General features: G+C 42.3%; 1 protein-coding gene across 1 annotated transcript in view; it reads left to right on the forward strand.

The window, feature by feature from the left end:
- The window catches only part of mlc1 (modulator of VRAC current 1), a 56,114-nt gene that overhangs the window by 22,011 nt on the left and 14,284 nt on the right, over window positions 1–19,819 (forward strand). The window contains exons 2-7 of the mRNA XM_070896636.1: window positions 2,020–2,203; window positions 2,699–2,788; window positions 3,594–3,647; window positions 3,743–3,844; window positions 18,554–18,655; window positions 19,049–19,120. Coding sequence (XP_070752737.1) covers window positions 2,024–2,203; window positions 2,699–2,788; window positions 3,594–3,647; window positions 3,743–3,844; window positions 18,554–18,655; window positions 19,049–19,120 — 600 coding nt within the window. The 5' untranslated portion in view covers window positions 2,020–2,023. The remainder of the gene's footprint in view (window positions 1–2,019; window positions 2,204–2,698; window positions 2,789–3,593; window positions 3,648–3,742; window positions 3,845–18,553; window positions 18,656–19,048; window positions 19,121–19,819) is intronic.

The following is a 19,819-nucleotide window of genomic DNA, read 5'->3' on the forward strand; positions in this document are numbered from 1 at the left end:
ACAGCAGCCCAGCGAAGGCCCAACAAACAATTCACCAACACCAGCATTTGCACTGAGACAACCAACCAGGGAAAGGAAGGCCCCAGATTAACTCACATTGTAAATAGTTACACTATTGACTTTGGGTTGGAGAAGTGTTGTTATGTATGTAAACCTGTAATTACCATGTCTAACCACCAGAGGGCTTATCCCCTGGAGTCCCAAGGGATCCCACAATCTCTTCGGAGCACCTGTATATAGGAGGCCTCACAGGCTAGAGAGGCACTCTGAGATCTGTAATAAAGGACTACCATCACACTTACTTTGAGCTTGCAGTATCTAGTCTGACTCTTTATCCAAGACATAACACATCCCATATGGACCAAGTGATATGCACTTTAACTACTGCCAGCCTTTCTAGTACCACCTCTTTATTTAATTTTATATCAACCTGTACACTGACAACCTTCTCATTTACCATAGCCTTGGCAAAGTCTTCTTCCTTGGTAAACACTGATGCAAAGTATTCATTTAGTACCTCTGTCTCTACTAATAGATCTCCATTTTGGTCTCTAATCGCGTCACCGCTCCTCTGACAGCCTTTTTACTGTTAAGATGCCCATAGAAGACCTTTGGATTCCCTTTTATGTTTGCTACCAATCTATTGTCATACTGTCTCTTAGCTCCTTTTATTTACTTTTTCGCTTCGCTGTACTTTTTATATTCAGCCTGATTCTCCCTTATATTAACACGCTGTCATCTGTCATATGCCCCCTTTTACTGTCTCAGGCTACTCTCTAAACCCTTTGTCATCCAGGGAGCTCTGGCTTTGGTTGCCCTCCCTTTCCCCCTTGTGGGAATGTACCTAGACTCTACCCGAACAATCTCCTCTTTAAAGGACGTGCATTGCTCCATAACATTTCTGCCTGACAATCCTTTTTGACTTCAATTTACCTGGGCCACATCCTTCCTCAATTCGCTGAAATTAGCCCTCCTCCAAGTATTTTTATTGTAAATTGCTCCTTGTCTTTCTCCATAACTAATCTAAATGTATGATCACTATTCCCAAGATGCTTCCCCACTATGACAATCTCCACTTGACCCACTTTATTCCCCAGGACTCGATCCAGCAGTCAGTAGTCAGTATCTTTGGTGTTTCAAACTGTATATAATTTGTTTCAAGTATTCCTGTAATTTGGGCCAGATTTCCAAGAAGTGCTTAGAAAAGAAGTGCATCATTAGTATGTCTATTATGCAAGATGATATTCTCAAAGCACCAACTGTTTCAATGGAAGACCTCTATTAATTTAAGTGAAGAGATTTCCTAGGTCTGCTGGTTTAAAAAAAATACATAAAATGTGCTTTTCTATCAGAACAACATTTCAGAGAACATTTGAAAATAACATTTGCTAAATGGTTGAAAATTTCCAAAGTAACACATGCTTTTGTGTTTCTCTGTATGGGCATTAATCACCATAGTGTTCAACAAAGATGTGTCTTGCATGTGCGACCATTTTGTAGCCAAAACACGCTAATCATGTTTCTCAGGCAGTAAATCATATTTAAATTGCGAACAGAGACATACAACATAGCTAAACAGACTTATCTTTCTTTTGTTCTATGGTTTCCTTCTACATTAAATTTATTTATTCACAAAGTTTAGAAAAGATAAAACGCTGGGTGGAATAAGTTTAGTAGAGGTCCTGTTCTAGCCTTTTCTGCTCATTTAAATTCAGGATGCACTCCACTCTCCTGGCTTTAATTCACTGTTTCTTAGCTGCGGCTTTGTTCGCAACTTGAATAGATTATGCCCAAAGCCAAAGTTGATGAGCAAACTTTTCAAAGGAAGCTCACTGCACTGTAAAATCTTCTAGAGCTTTTTGCATGAGTACAGCGCAAAGCTGCACAACACCGAGTCTGCTGTCACTTGCATTTTTGCTCGTCAAAACTGTAGTGAGTTTTCCTTTGAAACAAATATTTATTTTCTTGTCATGAACTGCCACTTGCCTATGACTAACATCTTTCTGTTATACCAAAAAGGAAAATGACCAAGGAAGATAATTACAAAGAAGAGTTTAGCTATGACAAAATGACTACATTGGAACGAGGAAAACTGGACAATGGAAATTACACCACAGACTTTGAATCCAGTGAACTGCAGCTAGATAGAAAATTTCATACTTGCTTTCATCACAGGGGATGGATCTACAGTCTGCTGATTGGGGTAAATGTACCCATTATATATTTCTTTGTCAAAAAAATACTAAGAGCAAATTATATTGTTTACAAACTTCAAAATAATGCTCATCTGTGAATTTGAAATTTTATGTGTACTTTACCAAGAAAAGTTGACATAGAAAGTGGAATTGCAGTTTATAAGCAATGTCTGAGGCTTTATTATTTTAAGTATCACGAAAGAAGTCATATTAGGCAGTAATATTCTCAGTAAAGTAACTAACAATTCTTAAAAGGGGAAATAAGCCTTAATGCAGTAATAAGATTTTGTTTTGCAAAATGTTTTGTAATACAAATCTTGTATGTATTATGTTTTTAATTTAGATTTTTGGGGATAATGTGTAACAGCGGGTAGCCTGTTCCAGGGTGTTTTATATTTCCCTACTAGCACAGTACTTATAATCAATGTGTATCTGAGGTGATGTGATATTAGTGTTATAGTAAGGTGCTAATGTATCATGTAACAATTTCATTTGTGTTACAGAGTTGCCTCCTGATAGTTGCTGGCTTTTCCGTTTATCTGGGAAATGTATTTCCTGATGAAATGGACTACTTACGGTGCGCAGCAGGATCAGTAAGCATCTTTACAATATGATTGTTATTAACCTTGTATTTTAATCTTGTGTAGTTGAAATTATTATTGAACATAGAATAGAATTGATATGAAAATGTTTAACTTTATAAACAAAATTGTTTAAATAGGTTTGGTGTAAATTTGAAATAATTTATTTGTTGAAATGTAATATTGCATCCAGTATTATTCATTACTATTCTAAATTCTTTGTTAGATATTGTTTTTCAGTATGAAAATATCTTCATGGTGATGAATGTTAATTCTGGGAAATTAAACACTTCAACTTTTCTTATTTGGTATTAGTGTCAAGTCATCTCAGATTGGGTAAACCTTGGGCCAAATTCAGAGTAAAGTTTATTTTTTTCTCCCTCACAACATGCCTTCTCTCCATCTTTATAAAAAGATATCCCCTTGTGAATTTTTGCACTTCCTGCCTCTGCCATTCTTAAGGCCTCTCTGAGTGAGACAGCCAATTTCTGCGAATTTTAGGATCGTGACTATCAGAAACTGGATTAAGACTATCTCAGACTCATTTCAAGTCAACCCTTTCAGGTGGCAGAGAGAGATAGAGAGAGAACAGAGATTTTCACTCCATCTATTTATTCTTCTAAATAAAGAACTCGTTTTATCTGAAATATATAAATAAATAATTGGATTATTTTTCAAATATGAAATCTCAGTGAGACATTGCACAAAATAATTGTTCTATTTAAGCTGTTTTTTATATGATGGGCATTTATTGTAAATGTGATGTTAATGGTTCCTTTTTCTTGAAATTATTTTTTTTAAAATTTTTTTCTCCCAGAGTATACCTGCAGCGGTTGTCAGTTTTGCTATAGCTAAAAGAAGAGTTAATGCAGTAGGTACATCATTACGAATTACACTTTATTATTTATACTTTTGTATTGTTTAAAGAATAAAATTACTGAATTTAAAAATAATAATTTTCTTCAGATGCCGCAGTTCCAGCTTCTCTTTATCTCAACGTTTGCTATCACAACAACCTGTATGATTTGGTATGGGTGCAAGCTAGTCCTCAACCCAGCTGCATTAAACGTAAGCTTACCTTTACTTCATGTTGCTACATGCACCTTTCATTAATGGAAATTAAAAAAAACAAGGAGAGTCACTGACATGTGACAATGATTAGACAATCCTATCTAATCAGGGGTTGAAAGATATAAACTAACATAACCTTCATTTTAAGATGTGGTGCTGTACTCCTGTGTTAGATTACTTAGAATATGCGTTCTTTGAATTTTTAGTGTGTGTGGTGAATTCATTCTGCATTTGGCCAAGTTTTGTGTTTATGTGGATGCCGACCATCAGTGCCGTCTATGTTCTTGGCATGGTGATATTCACCCAAAAGAAACTTGTTGCTGGAATCTTTCTGCTAAATAATCTATAGTGAACACCTGGAATATTCTATCTTGAGTATATATATAGTCATTGTATATGTACACTTAATGTTACAGCAATGGAATTAGTAGTAAACAATTAACCAATATAAGGCAACAACAGAAAACAAATCCTCTTTACACCCACGTTAAACTGAAGCCATGTTTTGTTCCGTTCATATCTTTAGGATGGCCCAAAATGTTTCACAACCAATTAAATATTTTTGCAGTTAAAAACCAAAAATGCTGGAAATACTCAGTAGGTCAGGCTTCGTCTGTGGAGAGAGACACAAAGTTCAATGTTTCAGATTGTTTCAAAATTACAGGGACATGAAGAAAGAGCAGAGGAGTGGGACTAATTGGATAGTTCTATCAAAGAGCCGAGTGACCACCTCCTGTGATTTATCATTCGATGATTCTATCTGTTACTTTCAGCAACAATAGATGTTATGGATGATGCTAGCCTTCAAACATCAAATATTGGATGTATATCTATCAGTAAAATACACAGATAGTGATGTGACTTTTGTAGAGGTATGTATTTCCCGGGGGGGGGAGGGGGAGTTATTTCTCTCTTGACTCTCCCTTTCTCTGATATTGTCTGAAATGGCCACACATTTCCAATACCCAAAAGATGCTCTCTATCTCAGAAGGTGAATGATCTACACACAGGCATCTACACATGCCACCTAATTTCTATTTTTACTATGGGATCATATTGATGCTGTATAACCAATGCCGAAATCCAAATTTTTTAAAAGTGAAAATTTGATATTTCTTCCCTTTTATTGTTATTGCAGTTTAATGTCACAAACTCTAAGAATACAACAAATCATATCATTATTCTTTCTGTGCTGCTACCTACTTAATTGAATCATTGAAACTTTAAATGCTGTTACTGGAAATCAATTAGATCAATTCAACAAACGTGGTCTACAAATGAAAGTACCGTCTGTTCAAAGTTCATTCACTTTCTTTTGTCTTTGTGCTAATTGCAGATTGGGATCTCTGTTTAGAACAATATTTGTTATATATTTATTAATAATGACAATTATTCGACCTTATCTCTTTTTAGAAAATTTGATTTAATATTTCAGAATGATTTAAACCAAATCTATTTTGTTTGAAGTTAGTGAAAATTCAATCCTACTTAGAAGTAATGGGCTTAAGTTTCGGCCTGAGTTGCTCCTATTTTTTTGGAGCAACTAGTTTAGAATGGAGCATCTTAGAAATTGCAATTCTCAGCATTTAGTTTGCTCCAGTTCTAGTGAGTTAGAATAGTTTCATTTTAGAACAGATTTTTTTTTCAAAAGGGGGCGTGTCCAGCCACTTACGCCTGTTTTGCAAGTTTAGGCAGCCAAAACTTACTCCAAACTAACTTAGAATGGAGTAAGTGTAGATTTTTGTACGCTCAGAAAAACCTTGCCTACACTTATAAATCAGGCGTAGGGAATGAGAGATTGGGGGGGGAGGCAGGGAATTTTACAAACATTAAACACTTCACTTTTACAAATAAAGAGCCATCATCAATAATAAATGATAAATAAATCAACCAATAAATCAATCAATAAATAAAAAATTAAAATTAACCTTATGAAGGTGCGCCGTTTTTACAGAGGGCAGAAACTTGTGCCCAAAAGGTGGCTCAGCATACAATAAGGGCACCCTCAGTAAAGGGTACAGTTCTAGCAGCTTCTTGTATCTCACACAAATATGCTCTAAAAGTCAACAATACCGAGCCTTGTAAAAATGTATATGAAGTTTATCCTCAATTAATATAAACTGCACTACAGGGCTGTTTCAATCAAGCTTCACTGCTTTAACTGTATATATTTATTTCCATTGAATGACTTTCTTCAGCTTACACACTGAGCTTCTTGTGCTCACAGGGACAGTTGCCAGCCGAGGTACCTCAACCTAATTTGCATGCCTAGTATTTTCATGTACAAGAACATTAAACCACCTGAAAACACAGACTTACACCCAGCACTATGCAGTAAAATACTGGAACAAAAGAGTTGACATTTGTACAGACAAATTCATTCATGCAAATTTGATACAAAGTTCCTGGAATTGTTTTGATAAAAAGCAAATCATTAATGGGAAACCCCAGGATCTGAACAATTTCTATTTAAATATGTAGTCCTATTGCAAACCTAGCAGGACTGCAACGCTTCGTGCACAAGTAGTGCAGAAAGCCGACGCATCATATTGGGAGGTCAGCTCACTTCAACAATCAAACAAACAAATAACAATGCACAAATTCTCTGAAACACAGAGAGCTTGCTGGGTAGGTAAGATGGGACGTCCTGTGTCAGCAGTTCTTAAAAGTTACTCCCAGTTAAAGCAGAAATGCACATTGACAAATTTAGTCTTGCTAGTAGCAGTTGAGGATGGAAGCAAAGAGGGACAGGAGCACGATTGATCCTTTTGATGATGTTTCCCTGAAAATCTTGCACAAGGGATGTGCTGCCGAGGAGGTTTCTCCTCTTTGACGTTGAGGAGTTTCCAACGATCAGGATCATGTTAGAAATGCCTGGATAGAAGTGGCCAAGTTGGTCAATACCATCTCCCATGCCCAAAGGTTATGGGAGCAGATGAAGAAGACAATTCCTGATGCAAATGTTGCCAAGATAAGAGTACACACATTTTGATTACTGTTAGTACATTGTCTTATGTAAAAAGCTGCAAATACCAAGTGGGAACAATTCCAAACTGGAGAAGGCCCTTGCAATTACAGGTTGAACCTCCCTTATCCGGATCTCCCTTATCCGGAACCACCCCTCGTCCGGAACCATTCCCGGCCACCGGGTAGTGCATGTGCAGAACTCCGAAATTAACAAATTAAAGTCCTTCCTTGCCGCCAACTCCCGCAATCGCTGGCCTGACCCCACAATCCACTGCCCCACCCATGATCTCTTTGCCGCACTCCCAGCCCCAAGCCATCCACCCCCGATATTCTCTTGCTCAGTACCTGTACCATCCAATTTAACGTGACCACCCCTCGTTCGGAAAAATTGGAACAGACCAGGTCCTAAGGATTCCGGAAAAGGGAAGTTCAACCTGTACTATACATTGACTCAATATAGGAACATGAGTAGGCCATTTGGCTCCTCGAGCCTGTTCCGCCATTCGATGAGATCATGGCTGATCTGCGATCTAACTCAATATGCCTTTGCCCCATATCCCTTAATACCGCTGGGTAACAGAAGCCGGAGAGGCGGGAGCTCGGAGCAGCGCGACTCCAGGGATTTCGGGAGGCCTATAAAGGCCAGCGGGAGTTCGAGCACTCAGTCGGAGAGGCGGGATCTCAGAGCAACACGAGTCTAGGGATTTCGGGAGGCCTATAAAGGCCAGCAGGAGTTCGAGCAGTCAGTCGGAGAGGCGGGAGCTCGGAGCAGCGTTAGTCCGGGGATTTCGGGAGGCCTACAAAGGCCAGCGGGAGTTCGAGCAGTCAGTCGGAGAGGCGGGAGCTCGGAGCAGCGCGAGTCCGGGGATTTCAGGAGCTCTACAAAGGCCAGCGGGAGTTTGAGCAGTCAGTCGGAGAGGCGGGAGCTCGGAGCAGCGCGAGTCCGGGGATTTCAGGAGGCCGAGAAAGGCCAGCGGGAGTTCGAGCAGTCAGTCGGAGAGGCCAGCCGGTGCAGCTGCAGCATCGATCCAAAAAAGTAGAAAGAAATCGAAAGGTGACATCACAGCCAAGGGGGTAAGTGATTGGCTGGTGATTGGTAAGTAGTTTTTCTTCTTTTCTTTATCAGTAAGTAACCTTTTAGCCTTGTTGCCAAATTAAGTTAATCTAAGGGTTAAGTCATGGCAGGACAGCTCGGATATGTGTTATGTTCCTCCTGTACTATGTGGGAAGTCAGGGATGCTTCCGGTGTCCCTGACAACTATGTGTGCGGGAAGTGCATCCGCCCGCAGCTCCTGACAGACCGCATTGCGGCACTGGAGCTGCAGGTGGATTCACTCTGGAGCATGCATGATGCTGAGAGTGATGTGAATACCACGTTTAGTGAGTTGGTCTTACCGCAGGAAAAGGGTACACAGTCAGATAGGGGTTGGGTGACCAACAGGAAGAGCAGTGGAAGGAAGGTAGTGCAGGGGTCCCCTGCGGTCATCCCCCTGCAAAACAGATACACCGCTTTGGGTACTGTTGGAGGGGATGACTCATCAGGGGAGGGCAGCAGCAGCAAGTCCATGGCACGGTGGTTGGCTCTGCTGCACAGGAGGGCAGGAAAAAGAGTGGGAGAGCGATAGTGATAGGGGATTCAATTGTAAGGGGAATAGATAGGCATTTCTGCGGCCGCAACCGAGACTCCTGGATGGTATGTTGCCTCCCTGGTGCAAGGGTCACGGATGTCTCGGAGCGGCTGCAGGACATTCTGAAAAGGGAGGGTGAACAGCCAGTTGTCGTGGTGCATATAGGTACCTACGATATAGGTAAAAAAAATGGATGAGGTCCTACAAAAGGAATTTAGGGAGCTAGAAGCTAAATTAAAAAGTAGGACCTTAAAAGTAGTAATTTCAGGATTGCTACCAGTGCCATGTGCTAGTCAGAGTAGGAATCGCAGGGTAGCTCAGATGAATATGTGGATTGAGGAGTGGTGCAGCAGGGAGGGATTCAAATTCCTGGGACATTGGAACCGGTTCTGGGGGAGGTGAGACCAGTACAAACCGGACGGTCTGCACCTGGGCAGGACCGGAACCAATGTCCTAGGAGGAGTGTTTGCTAGTGCTGTTGGGGAGGAGTTAAACTAATACAGCAGGGGGATGGGAACCTATGCAGGGAGACAGAGGGAAGTAGAATGGGGGCAGAAGCAAAAGATAGAAAAAAGAAAAGTAAAAGTGGAGGGCAGAGAAACCTACGGCAAAAAGCAAAAAGGGCCACATTACAGCAAAATTCTAAAAGGGCAAAGTGTGTTAAAAGACAAGCCTGAAGGCTCTGTGCCTCAATGCAAGGAGTATTTGGAATAAGGTGGATGAATTAACTGCGCAGATAGCAGTTAACGGGTATGATCTAATTGGCATCACGGAGACATTGCTCCAGGGTGACCAAGGCTGGGAACTCAACATCCAGGGGTATTCAACATTTAGGACGGATAGATAGAAAGGAAAAGGAGGCGGGGTGGCATTGCTGGTTAAAGCGGAAATTAATGCTATAGTAAGAAAGGACATTAACTTGGATGATGTGGAATCGGTATGGATGGTGCTGGGGAATACTAAGGGGCAGAAAACGCTAGTAGGAGTTGTGTACAGACCACCAAACAGTAGTAGTAAGGTTGGGGACAGCATCAAACAAGAAATTAGGGATGCATGCAGTTAAGGTACAGCAGTTATCATGGGTGACTTTAATCTACATATTGATTGGGCTAACCAAACTAGTAGCAATGCGGTGGAGGAGGATTTCCTGGAGTGTATTAGGGATGGTTTTCGAGAACAATATGTCGAGGAACCAACCAAGGAGCTGGCCATCCTAGACTGGATGATGTGTAATGAGAAAGGACTAATAGCAATCTTCCCTTGGGGAAGAGTGACCAAACATGGTAGAATTCTTTATTAGGATGGAAAGTGACACAGTTAATTCAGAAACTAGGGTCCTGAGCTTAAGGAAAGGTAACTTCGATGGTTAGAGTAGACTGGCAAATGATACTTAAAGGATTGATGGTGGTTGGCAATGGCAAACATTTAAAGATCACATGGATGAACTTCAGCAATTGTACATCCCTGTCTGGAGTAAAAATAAAATGGGGAAGGTGGCTCAACCGTGGCTAACAAGGGAAATTAAGGATAGTGTTAAATCCAAGGAAGAGGCATATAAATTGGCCAGAAACAGCAGCAAACCTGAGGACTGGGAAAAATTTAGAATTCAGCAGAAGAGGACAAAGGGTTTAATTAAGAGGGGGAAAATAGAGTAAGAGAAGAAGCTTGCCGGGAACATAAAACTGACTGCAAAAGCTTCTATAGATATGTGAAGAGAAAAAGATTAGTGAAGACAAACGTAGGTCCCTTGCAGTTGGATTCAGTTGAATTTATAATGGGGAACAAAGAAATGGCAGACCAATTGAACAAATATTTTGGTTCTGTCTTCACGAAGGAAGACACAAATAACCTTCCGGAAGTATTAGGGGACTGAGGGTCTAGTGAGAAGGAGGAACTGAAGGATATCCTTATTAGGCGGGAAATTGTGTTAGGGAAATTCATGGGATTGAAGGCCGATAAATCCCCGGGGCCTGATAGTCTGCATCCCAGAGTACTTAAGGAAGTGGCCCTAGAAATAGTGGATGCATTGGTGATCATTTTCCAACAGTCTATCGACTCTGGATCAGTTCCTATGGACTGGAGGGTAGCTAATATAACACCACTTTTTAAAAAGGGAGGGAGAGAGAAAGCGGGTAATTATAGACCGGTTAACCTGACATCAGTAGTGGAGAAAATGTTGGAATCAATTATTAAGGATGAAATAGCAGCATTTGGAAAACAGTGACAGGATCAGTCCAATTCAGCATCGAGTTATGAAGGGGAAATCATGCTTGACAAATCTTCTGGAATATTTTGAGGCTATAACTAGTAGAGTGGACATGGGAGAACCAGTGGATGTGGTGTATTTGGACTTTCAAAAGGCTTTTGACAAGGTCCCACACAAGAGATTGGTGTGCAAAATCAAAACACATGGTATTGGGGGTAATATACTGATGTGGACAGAGAACTGGTTGGCAGACAGGAAGCAGAGAGTCGGGATAAACGGATCCTTTTCAGAATGGCAGGCAGTGACTAGTGGAGTGCCGCAGGGCTCAGTGCTGGGACCCCAGCTCTTTACAATATACATCAATGATTTGGATGAAGGAATTGAGTGTAATATCTCCAAGTTTGCAGATGACACTAAACTGGGTGGCGGTGTGAGCTGTGAGGGGGACACTAAGAGGCTGCAGGGTGACATAGACAGGTTAGGTGAGTGGGCAAATGCATGGCAGATGCAGTATAATGTGCTTAAATGTGAGGTTATCCACTTTGGGGGCAAAAATACGAAGACAGAATATTATCTGAATGGTGGCAGATTAGGAAAAGGGGAGGTGCACCGAGATCTGGGTGTCATGGTTCATCAGTCATTGAAAATTGGAGTACAGGTACAACAGGCAGTAAAGAAGGCAAAAATGTTTTTTGAGTATAGGAGCAGGGAGGTCTTACTGCAGTTGTACAGGGCCTTGGTGAGGCCTCACCTGGAATATTGTGTTCAGTTTTGGTCTCCTAATCTGAGGAAGGAAGTTCTTGCTATTGAGGCAGTGCAGCGAAGGTTCACCAGATTGATTCCTGGGATGGCTGGACGGACATATGAGGAGAGACTGGATCAACTGGGCCTTTATACATTGGAGTTTACAAGGATGAAAGGGGATCTCATAGAAACATACAAGATTCTGACGGGACGGGACAGGTTAGATGCGGGTAGATTGTTCCCAATGTTGGGGAAGTCCAGAACCAGAGGACACAGTCTTAGGATAAGGGGTAGGCCATTTAGGACCGAGATGAGGAGAAACTTCTTCACTCAGAGAGTTGTTAACCTGTGGAATTCCCTGCTGCAGACAGTTGTTGATGCCAGTTCGTTGGATATATTCAAGAGGGAGTTAGATATGGCCCTTGCGGCTAAGGGGATCAAGGCGTATGGAGAGAAAGCAAGAAAGGGGTACTGAGGGAATGATCAGCCATGATCTTATTGAATGGTGGTGCAGGCTCGAAGGGCCGAATGGCCTACACCTGCACCTATTTTCTATGTCTTCCATGTTTCTATCAATCTCCAATTTAAAATTAGCAATTGATTTAGCATCAATTGCCATTTGAGAAGGACAGTTCCAACTTCTACCACCCTTTGGCCGGAATCTAACCAGTCCTGCGAGTGTGGATTTGGAGGCGGGCCTGCTATCAAAATGGACCTGATTGACAACAGGTCGGGATCCCACTCTAAACAGGCCTCTGTGTGAGTTTCTGACCTGTCAGGACTGTGTGCGGATCGCAGACCCGACAGCAAGCAGCGGACCAGTTAATTAAAATTGTTAAAAGGTAGTTGAATGCTAGTTAAGAGGCTTAAAAGGAGGCACTTACAACTTTACCAATCTTTTGACAGGTTTGCCGTCCCTCAGAGAACATGCCTGGTAAGTACAGTCGGGTTCTCAGTGACTCGCCATCACATTGGCTAGTTGACAGCTGTAGAAGTGGTATAAAAGCTACCATTTCACAGCTGTTCACTTTCCAATGTCCTGAGACTTTTGATCTGTATGCAGTTTGGAAGTGTTTGCAGTGAACTCTCTATTCACTGTCACCTCCATGGAGCAACCTCCCTCACCATTGACAGATCCTTTCTGTCATCTCAAACTCACCTGCCATCTATTCCAGCAGCATCTGATATCTAAATGTCCGGGGACCAGCTCCATGTGCAAATTTGGACATATGCAGAAGGCACATTAATTGTTGGAACAGAAAATTCTGAAGTCCGTTCCCCATGGTCATTATTAAGTAGGTGCTACAGTGTCTGCAGATATTTTGGCAGGTATGGCCAATTAAACTATGTTGACTGTCAGGCATGCCTTCTTTCATGCTGTATCAATTTTAAGGATCCCAGATGAACCCTGATTCCAAATGAGTCGAAGTTGACCCGTATTGGTTACAGTAATTAACTTTATTCAGCACAATCATACATTATAGTATTAGAGCAGTAGTTTATAGAGTATAATTGAGACTGATATTTTCCTGTTATGCCTTGGGTAGAAGTCACGACTGTGAGTAGACCGCACCCTCTGCCTCTCATCTCTGGTCTGTTTCTCGGGTGTTCCCCAGATTCTGTTGAGGCCCTCTTCTTATACCTTTACTATCATTCAAAACCTGTGGAGCCTCACTGAACCAGTGCTTATATCCAATTCCCCAAAATCCAATCATGACGATGCCTTGTACACATCACTTGTTCTTACTCCGGTTCTGGTCTTATAACTCACTGTGACATTATCTGTTTTTGACCACCAAGACTGATATGTGGTGCAGCTATGACAACACAAAAGAATATGGGTCCGAAATTGGCTATTGCTCAGGTTGGGGACGGTAACCTTTCTGAGGCTAGACATTCTGCATCCAGCGCAGAGGTTCCGCCCCAGAAGCGAAATTGGGGTTACCACCCATCACAGGAAGTGGAGCACAATGTTGTGCACTTCACTTCCTGGCGGGGGCGTTATGCGGTCATATCGCGGAGCGCTACGCAGCCTCTCCGCATAGAGCTGATGCGTTTCAATGCCCCTCCCCATCTGTTAAAGCAGCGGGACGCTGCGAGCTCTGCAGGCCCTTTCATGGCCTCCACTGGGCACGATTGCAGCCCAGACCCCACAAAAGCATCGGACAACAGCCCGACCGGTAAGTGAGTTTTTTTTAAAAAGATGACACGCGCACCGCACTTCCCCTTTAAGTTTCGCCCTGCTGTCGGTGTGCGGCTCGGTTCGCAACCCACAAGACTGGCATGGACATCACTGTGGCGGCATCATAGGGCACTACCTAATTTCTGCTGCAGGATGGAAAGGGGGTCGCCGCGCATGGCGATGATGTCATCGCCGGAGGTGCAGCGGCCCAGGGCACTAGCAGCGGGATAAGGCACTACTACATTCATGTTTTCGCTAACTCCCACGCAATTTCGCAGGAGCTGGTAGCGCCCGCCCCCCCGGACGAAAATACTTTTACGCCTTGTTAGCACTCTTTGGAGGCGCTAACAGGAAGCACACAATGGGGGAATTTCGCCCCCTATGTCTCCACACTGAAGAGATATGGCATCTTTGATGATCAATGATCCTGTGAGATGCCCATGTTCGAGCTTCCAACCAGACGCCAGTCCTCCCTTTTCCTTTTCATAACATTCCAACATGGGTACAACAACAACTGACCTTGATTTCCATACACGGCTAGCTTTACTCTGTTCCATATTCTTACAGTTGGCCAATATCCAACTTTTGTAAACTCACCCACAACTTCCCTATTCAACTATATCTGTCCTCTCTCTCACCCCAGGCTGTCTGGGTTATGGTCCAAGAGACTTTAATTATAGGCAAAGGGTTACATGTCTAATGTAATTCAGGTTACCATTGCATACAGTTTACAATTACAGACATTTACATTTAATTCCCCACGTAAACATTCCTTGCCTGGTCATGGCTCCACCAGCTTATGACCACTGTACAATTAGGAGAGTGTTCATCCAGTGTGAAGCCACATGCTGGCGTGGTGTGCTGATGCATGTCATACCGACATACCCATTGCTAGGCCGTATTGCCTTATATGTTTGTATTCCTTCTCCATCTTATTGGCTTCCAGCCAGTTAGCTAAGTGATGGTTCTTAACAAAAGCAGGAATTTGGTTGGACTCCAAGTCGGACAGTCCCTTTTGGATTAAAGTGAGTACAACATTTCCATACATGCTACACGTAACTGCTTTAGAAATATTCTGCTATGCTATGGTTGAGTCCATTTTACAGGAAATAAGTTCAGGGAGCAGGTTAAAGACCAAGGGGTGGAATGGCCTACTCCTGTTCCTATTACATGCTGTTCCCTCGACATCGCTCAGTCAGATTCAAATTGATAGTGTTGATTATGCTAAGCTGTTACATGGAGCAATCTTCACGTTTATTTCCAATTTGCCGACAACATTTTGGATCTGGGGCCAACCATGAGCCTTTTTTTTAATCAATTAACCATCGGGGTTGATTTTGAATTCCGTGAAAGTGGTATTACCTTCAGAGAGTTCAATACCTCCTGCAGACTCTATACAACCGTATCAGAGGGGCTGTGGAATTGGCAACAATAGGGATTGCTAGAATCGCTGGAATTTGGCTATCTTCACTTTGGGAGTGGGCCTGAGGGGCGAAGAAAGCTAGGCCGTATTGCCTTATATGTTTGTATTCCTTCTCCATCTTATTGGCTTCCAGCCAGTTAGCTAAGTGATGGTTCTTAACAAAAGCAGGAATTTGGTTGGACTCCAAGTCGGACAGTCCCTTTTGGATTAAAGTGAGTACAACATTTCCATACATGCTACACGTAACTGCTTTAGAAATATTCTGCTATGCATAATCTTGGTTATTTGCCCCAATGATTTCATTGACCTTATCTGAAATGGACTGCATGGCTGCCATCGTCTTCTGAGTGGACAACGAGGTTTTACCCTGTTGGTGAATCATGTCACCACTCTGGTTGTTTAGTTTAATCAATAATCCCATCAGCTGTCTTCAGATGACCTTGTCATGCTCCCACATACTTTTTATGTCAATCCAAATTATTCCTGCTACACCGGCTGTGGTTCCTATTCCTACCCATTCGGTAAGCCACCCTCCGCAGTCGAGCCTTTATTTCTTTGTTACTCGAGTAAGGGCTTCCCCAGTTCTTCCTCTGGTTTCTGGCCTGCAAATCCTCTACCAACTCCTTTAACACAAGGTGAAACAATTTAAGACAATTACCATGACGCAATCTGTCAGGCATAAACAAAAGGGTTAAATTAAAAACAACCGGTACAATTTCAAATTGCACGTCATTATACAATATATCTCTGGCATCTACCACCTCCAGTCCACTCGTCAGTGGTATGGGTAGCGAAATAGAAGATCCACCCTGGTGGTAGTGAAGGATATTTTCAGGAAGTAGAAGGTATCCAGAGATGGTTCTATTTGTCTGTTTGAACAGTTCTCATATTTCTGCTTAGGGAAAGAAGTTGTCTGCTTCTGTCTTTTCCCTGGATATGAAGATTTATGTAAACAGCCCCTCTATTTTCCAAGATCCCTTTAGTTGCTCAAAAGACATGAGCGAACAGAAAAAGTTTTATATGATGTCTCCTGTCCCTTGTCTTATCTATCTTGATTAGTTTCCATCCACTAACAATACTTATAAACACAAAATGGAAAAGTGTGTGCATTATTAGTCCTTGTGATGTTCCACAGATTTGAAATATCTCCAGCATCCGTTGATATTGGTTCAAAACCTAATTGTATTCAGTTGTGGCTATTTCAGTCTTTTGTTATCCATTTGCTTGTTCATTATCAGGGGATCATCAATTGGTGCAAACCATTTTGAAATTATGTTCACTTAGATCCTCACTGGTTCCCAAATGGGATTTTCGTTCTTCACAAATTAATGTATCCACAATTCAATCTCTTTGATAGTATGAGTTTTAGGTTTGCTAGATGGAAAGCTGCACTGTTGCTAGCATTAATTTTGGCTTTCAAAGATAGTGCACTACAAGCTCTTATTGTAGGTTAGTTATGATTAATTTGAGATTCTGGCAGGACAGTCCTTAGGACTCGCCCAGAGTTTTTACCCAAGACTGCTTCTCAGTTTTACTTGAGCCAAGGAGCTGTTCCAAATTTTATCTGTTACCATGCAAATCAGGACTGGAACAATTGCTTCTACTATGCAGATGCTAAGCAAGTCCTTAATTATTACAATATATTTCTTGTGCAGAACTATGTAGGAAGTCTGAACACTTATTAATTTCCTTTGGTGTAAAGACCCAAGGCAAACTGGTGATTAAGCTCTTGATAGCCACATAGAAGGTTGAGTCCATTTTACAGGAAATAAGTTCAGGGAGCAGGTTAAAGACCAAGGGGTGGAACGGCCTACTCCTGTTCCTATTACATGCTGTTCCCTCGACATCGCTCAGTCAGATTCAAATTGATAGTGTTGATTATGCTAAGCTGTTACATGGAGCAATCTTCACGTTTACTGATGGTTACTGTCTAGATTTAACTGAAGCACATACCACCATCTTTGGCAGATCGATCATGACACTCTGACTGTTGTGTTAGAGCGTCACTCTTTCTAATGCTTCACTAGTTTGGTGGCGAATGCAAAATGAAGATAATGGATAGATTTGTCTGTCTGGTAGATCTTCTTCATTCTTACAATAATACGGAACTTACACACACAACAATCCCACCCATTTATTACTGCAGGGTTATCATTTTGGGGTGTTAGTGAATATAGTTATTTAGCCATATTAAGTTCAGCTTCAGATCAAAATGAACTGGCAAAATGCACATCTGGTCTTTATACGTCATGGAAATAGGACAGATATGTCACTTCCGATCTTCAATATCATTAACATTTTTATGTGTGTGCTCAGCACATGGTTTCCCCTGAACCTGGCAAATAAGGCTATACTCCTAATAGAGGATACCAATCATTTGAAAAATGATTATTATCATGGGCAGTCCCTCATAATTGAGGAAGACTTGCTTCCACTCTTCCTCGATTCCGAGGGACTGCCTATGATGATGCTTCCGCTCTTAACATGAGTGCTTAGGTGGCTGTACAATCCAATACGAGAACCACAGTCTCTGTCACAGGTGGGGCAGATAGGCGTTGAGGGAAGGGGTGGGTGGGACTGGTTTGTCGCATGCTCTTTCTGCTGCCTGCGCTTGATTTCTGCACGCTCTCGGCAACGAGATTTGAGGTGCTCATCGCCCTCCCGGATGCGCTTCCTCCACTTAGGGCGGTCTTTGGCCAGGGTCTCCCAGGTGTCAATGGGGATGTTGCACTTTATCAGGGAGGCTTTGAGGGTGTCCTTGTAACGTTTCCGCTGCCCACCTTTGGCTCGTTTGCCTTGAAGGAGTTCCGAGTAGAGCGCTTGCTTTGGGAGTCTCGTGTCTGGCATGCGAACTATGTGGCCTGCCCAACAAAGTTGATCTAGTGTGGTCAGTGCTTCGAAGCTGAGGAGGTTGGCCTGGTCGAGGGCGCTAATGTTGGTGTGTCTGTCCTCCCAGGGGATTTGTAAGATCTTGCGGAGACATCGTTGGTGACTCCAGTGACTTGAGGTGCCTACTGTACATGATCCATGTCTCTGAGCCATACAGGAGGGTGGGTAGACCATGAGCTTGGGGGCAGTTTTGAGGGCCTGATCTTCAAACACTCTTTTCCTCAGGCAGCCTATCAACAAGAGCAGGCATTGACGACGAGATCCAACACTGCCTCCAGTGTGCCAATGGCTGCATTGGCGCACTGGAGGCGGTGTCGGATCTCGTCGTCAATGCCTGCTGTTGTTGATAGGAAGCTCCCGCGATACGGGAAGTGGTCCACGTTGTCCAGGGCCACGCCATGAATCTTGATGACTGGGGGACAGTGCTGTGTGGTAAGGACAGGCTGGTGGAGAACCTTTGTCTTGCTGATGTTTAGCGTACGGTCCATGCTTTCGTACGCCTCGGTAAATACATCGACTATGTTCTGGAGTTCAGCTTCTGAATGCATGTAGACGCAGATGTTTATCAGTTAAGTAATGATTCTTACTTTGTATATACTTGGGTCAAAATGCAAACAGATTGTTACTTAAATTGGCCCATTTAATGCATGTATATTTTCTTGCATAGATAAACTTTAACCTGGTTTTACTTGTACTTCTGGAAATACTCATGGCAAGTAAAGTCATCCTATCGGCAAGATCCGACACTGAATGCTGTAAGAAAAAGAAAGTGAGTGTTTCAGTTGTAAAGTCTTCAGACTACTAAACCATACATTTTAAGATGTTGTGACTTTCAGCTTGAGAATCAGGACGTACTGAATAAAAACACTATTTTACAAGTTGATGTAACTAACTAACGTAAACCATGTCTAGTCCTTTTTATTGTTGAATTATAAAGTTCAAAACACCATCAAAGCAGCTTTATGAGGAATTAAATTACACACTATATTTTAAATATATTTACAGCTGTTTTCTTATGTTTGTACATATATGGAGGATAAGAATACTACTTTGCACTAGAGTAACAGATGTGAAGTTTCTGAGATTTGGTGATTTTCTCTAAGTGTAAATTCGTTGCACTTTAATTCTATGCTGCTTTATCTTTTATAAAATATATCTGCAGGTCCTGTCATACGATGAAACAGCTTTCTTGTGTCACATAAAATTCCCATCTCGTACTCTGAAATCCTATTCGGTAAGTAACTATTACTTAAGATCTATAATGGCCAGCATTGATTGCTTTGCTAATAGTTTTTTAAAAATTTGTTCATGGGATGTGGACGTTGCTGGCAAGGCCAGTATTTACTGCACATCCATTGAGAAGGTGGTGGTGAGCTGCTGCCTTGAACTGCTGCAGTCCTTGTGGTGAAGGTACTCCCACAGCGCTATTAGGGAGGAAGTTTGAGGATTTTGATCCAGCGACAATGAAGGAACGGCGATATATTTCCAAGTCAGGATGGTAACTTGGAGAGGAACTTGCAGGTGATGGTGCCCCCATGCGCCTGCTGCCCTTGTCCTTCTAGGTGGTAGAGATTGAGGGTTTGGGAGATACTGCCAAAGAAGCCGTGGCGAGTTGCTGCAGTGCATCTTATAGATGGTACACTCATCGAGGCAAGTGGAGAGTATTCCATCACACTCCTGACTTGTGCCTTGTAGATGGTAGAAAGGCTTTGGGGAGTCAAGAGGTGAGGCACTCGCCACAGAATAGCCAGCCTCTGACCTGCTCTTATTGCCACTGTATTTATTTGGCTGGTCCAGTTAAATTTCTGGTCAATGGTGACTCCCAGGATGCTGATGATGGGGTATTCGGTGATGGTAATGCCGTTGAATGTCAAGGGTCAGTGGCTAGACTTTCACTTGTTGGAGATAGTCATTGCCTGGCACTTGTGTGACG

This window comes from Pristiophorus japonicus, chromosome 13 (genome assembly GCF_044704955.1).
Source record: "Pristiophorus japonicus isolate sPriJap1 chromosome 13, sPriJap1.hap1, whole genome shotgun sequence".
Taxonomy (NCBI): Eukaryota; Metazoa; Chordata; class Chondrichthyes; family Pristiophoridae; genus Pristiophorus; species Pristiophorus japonicus.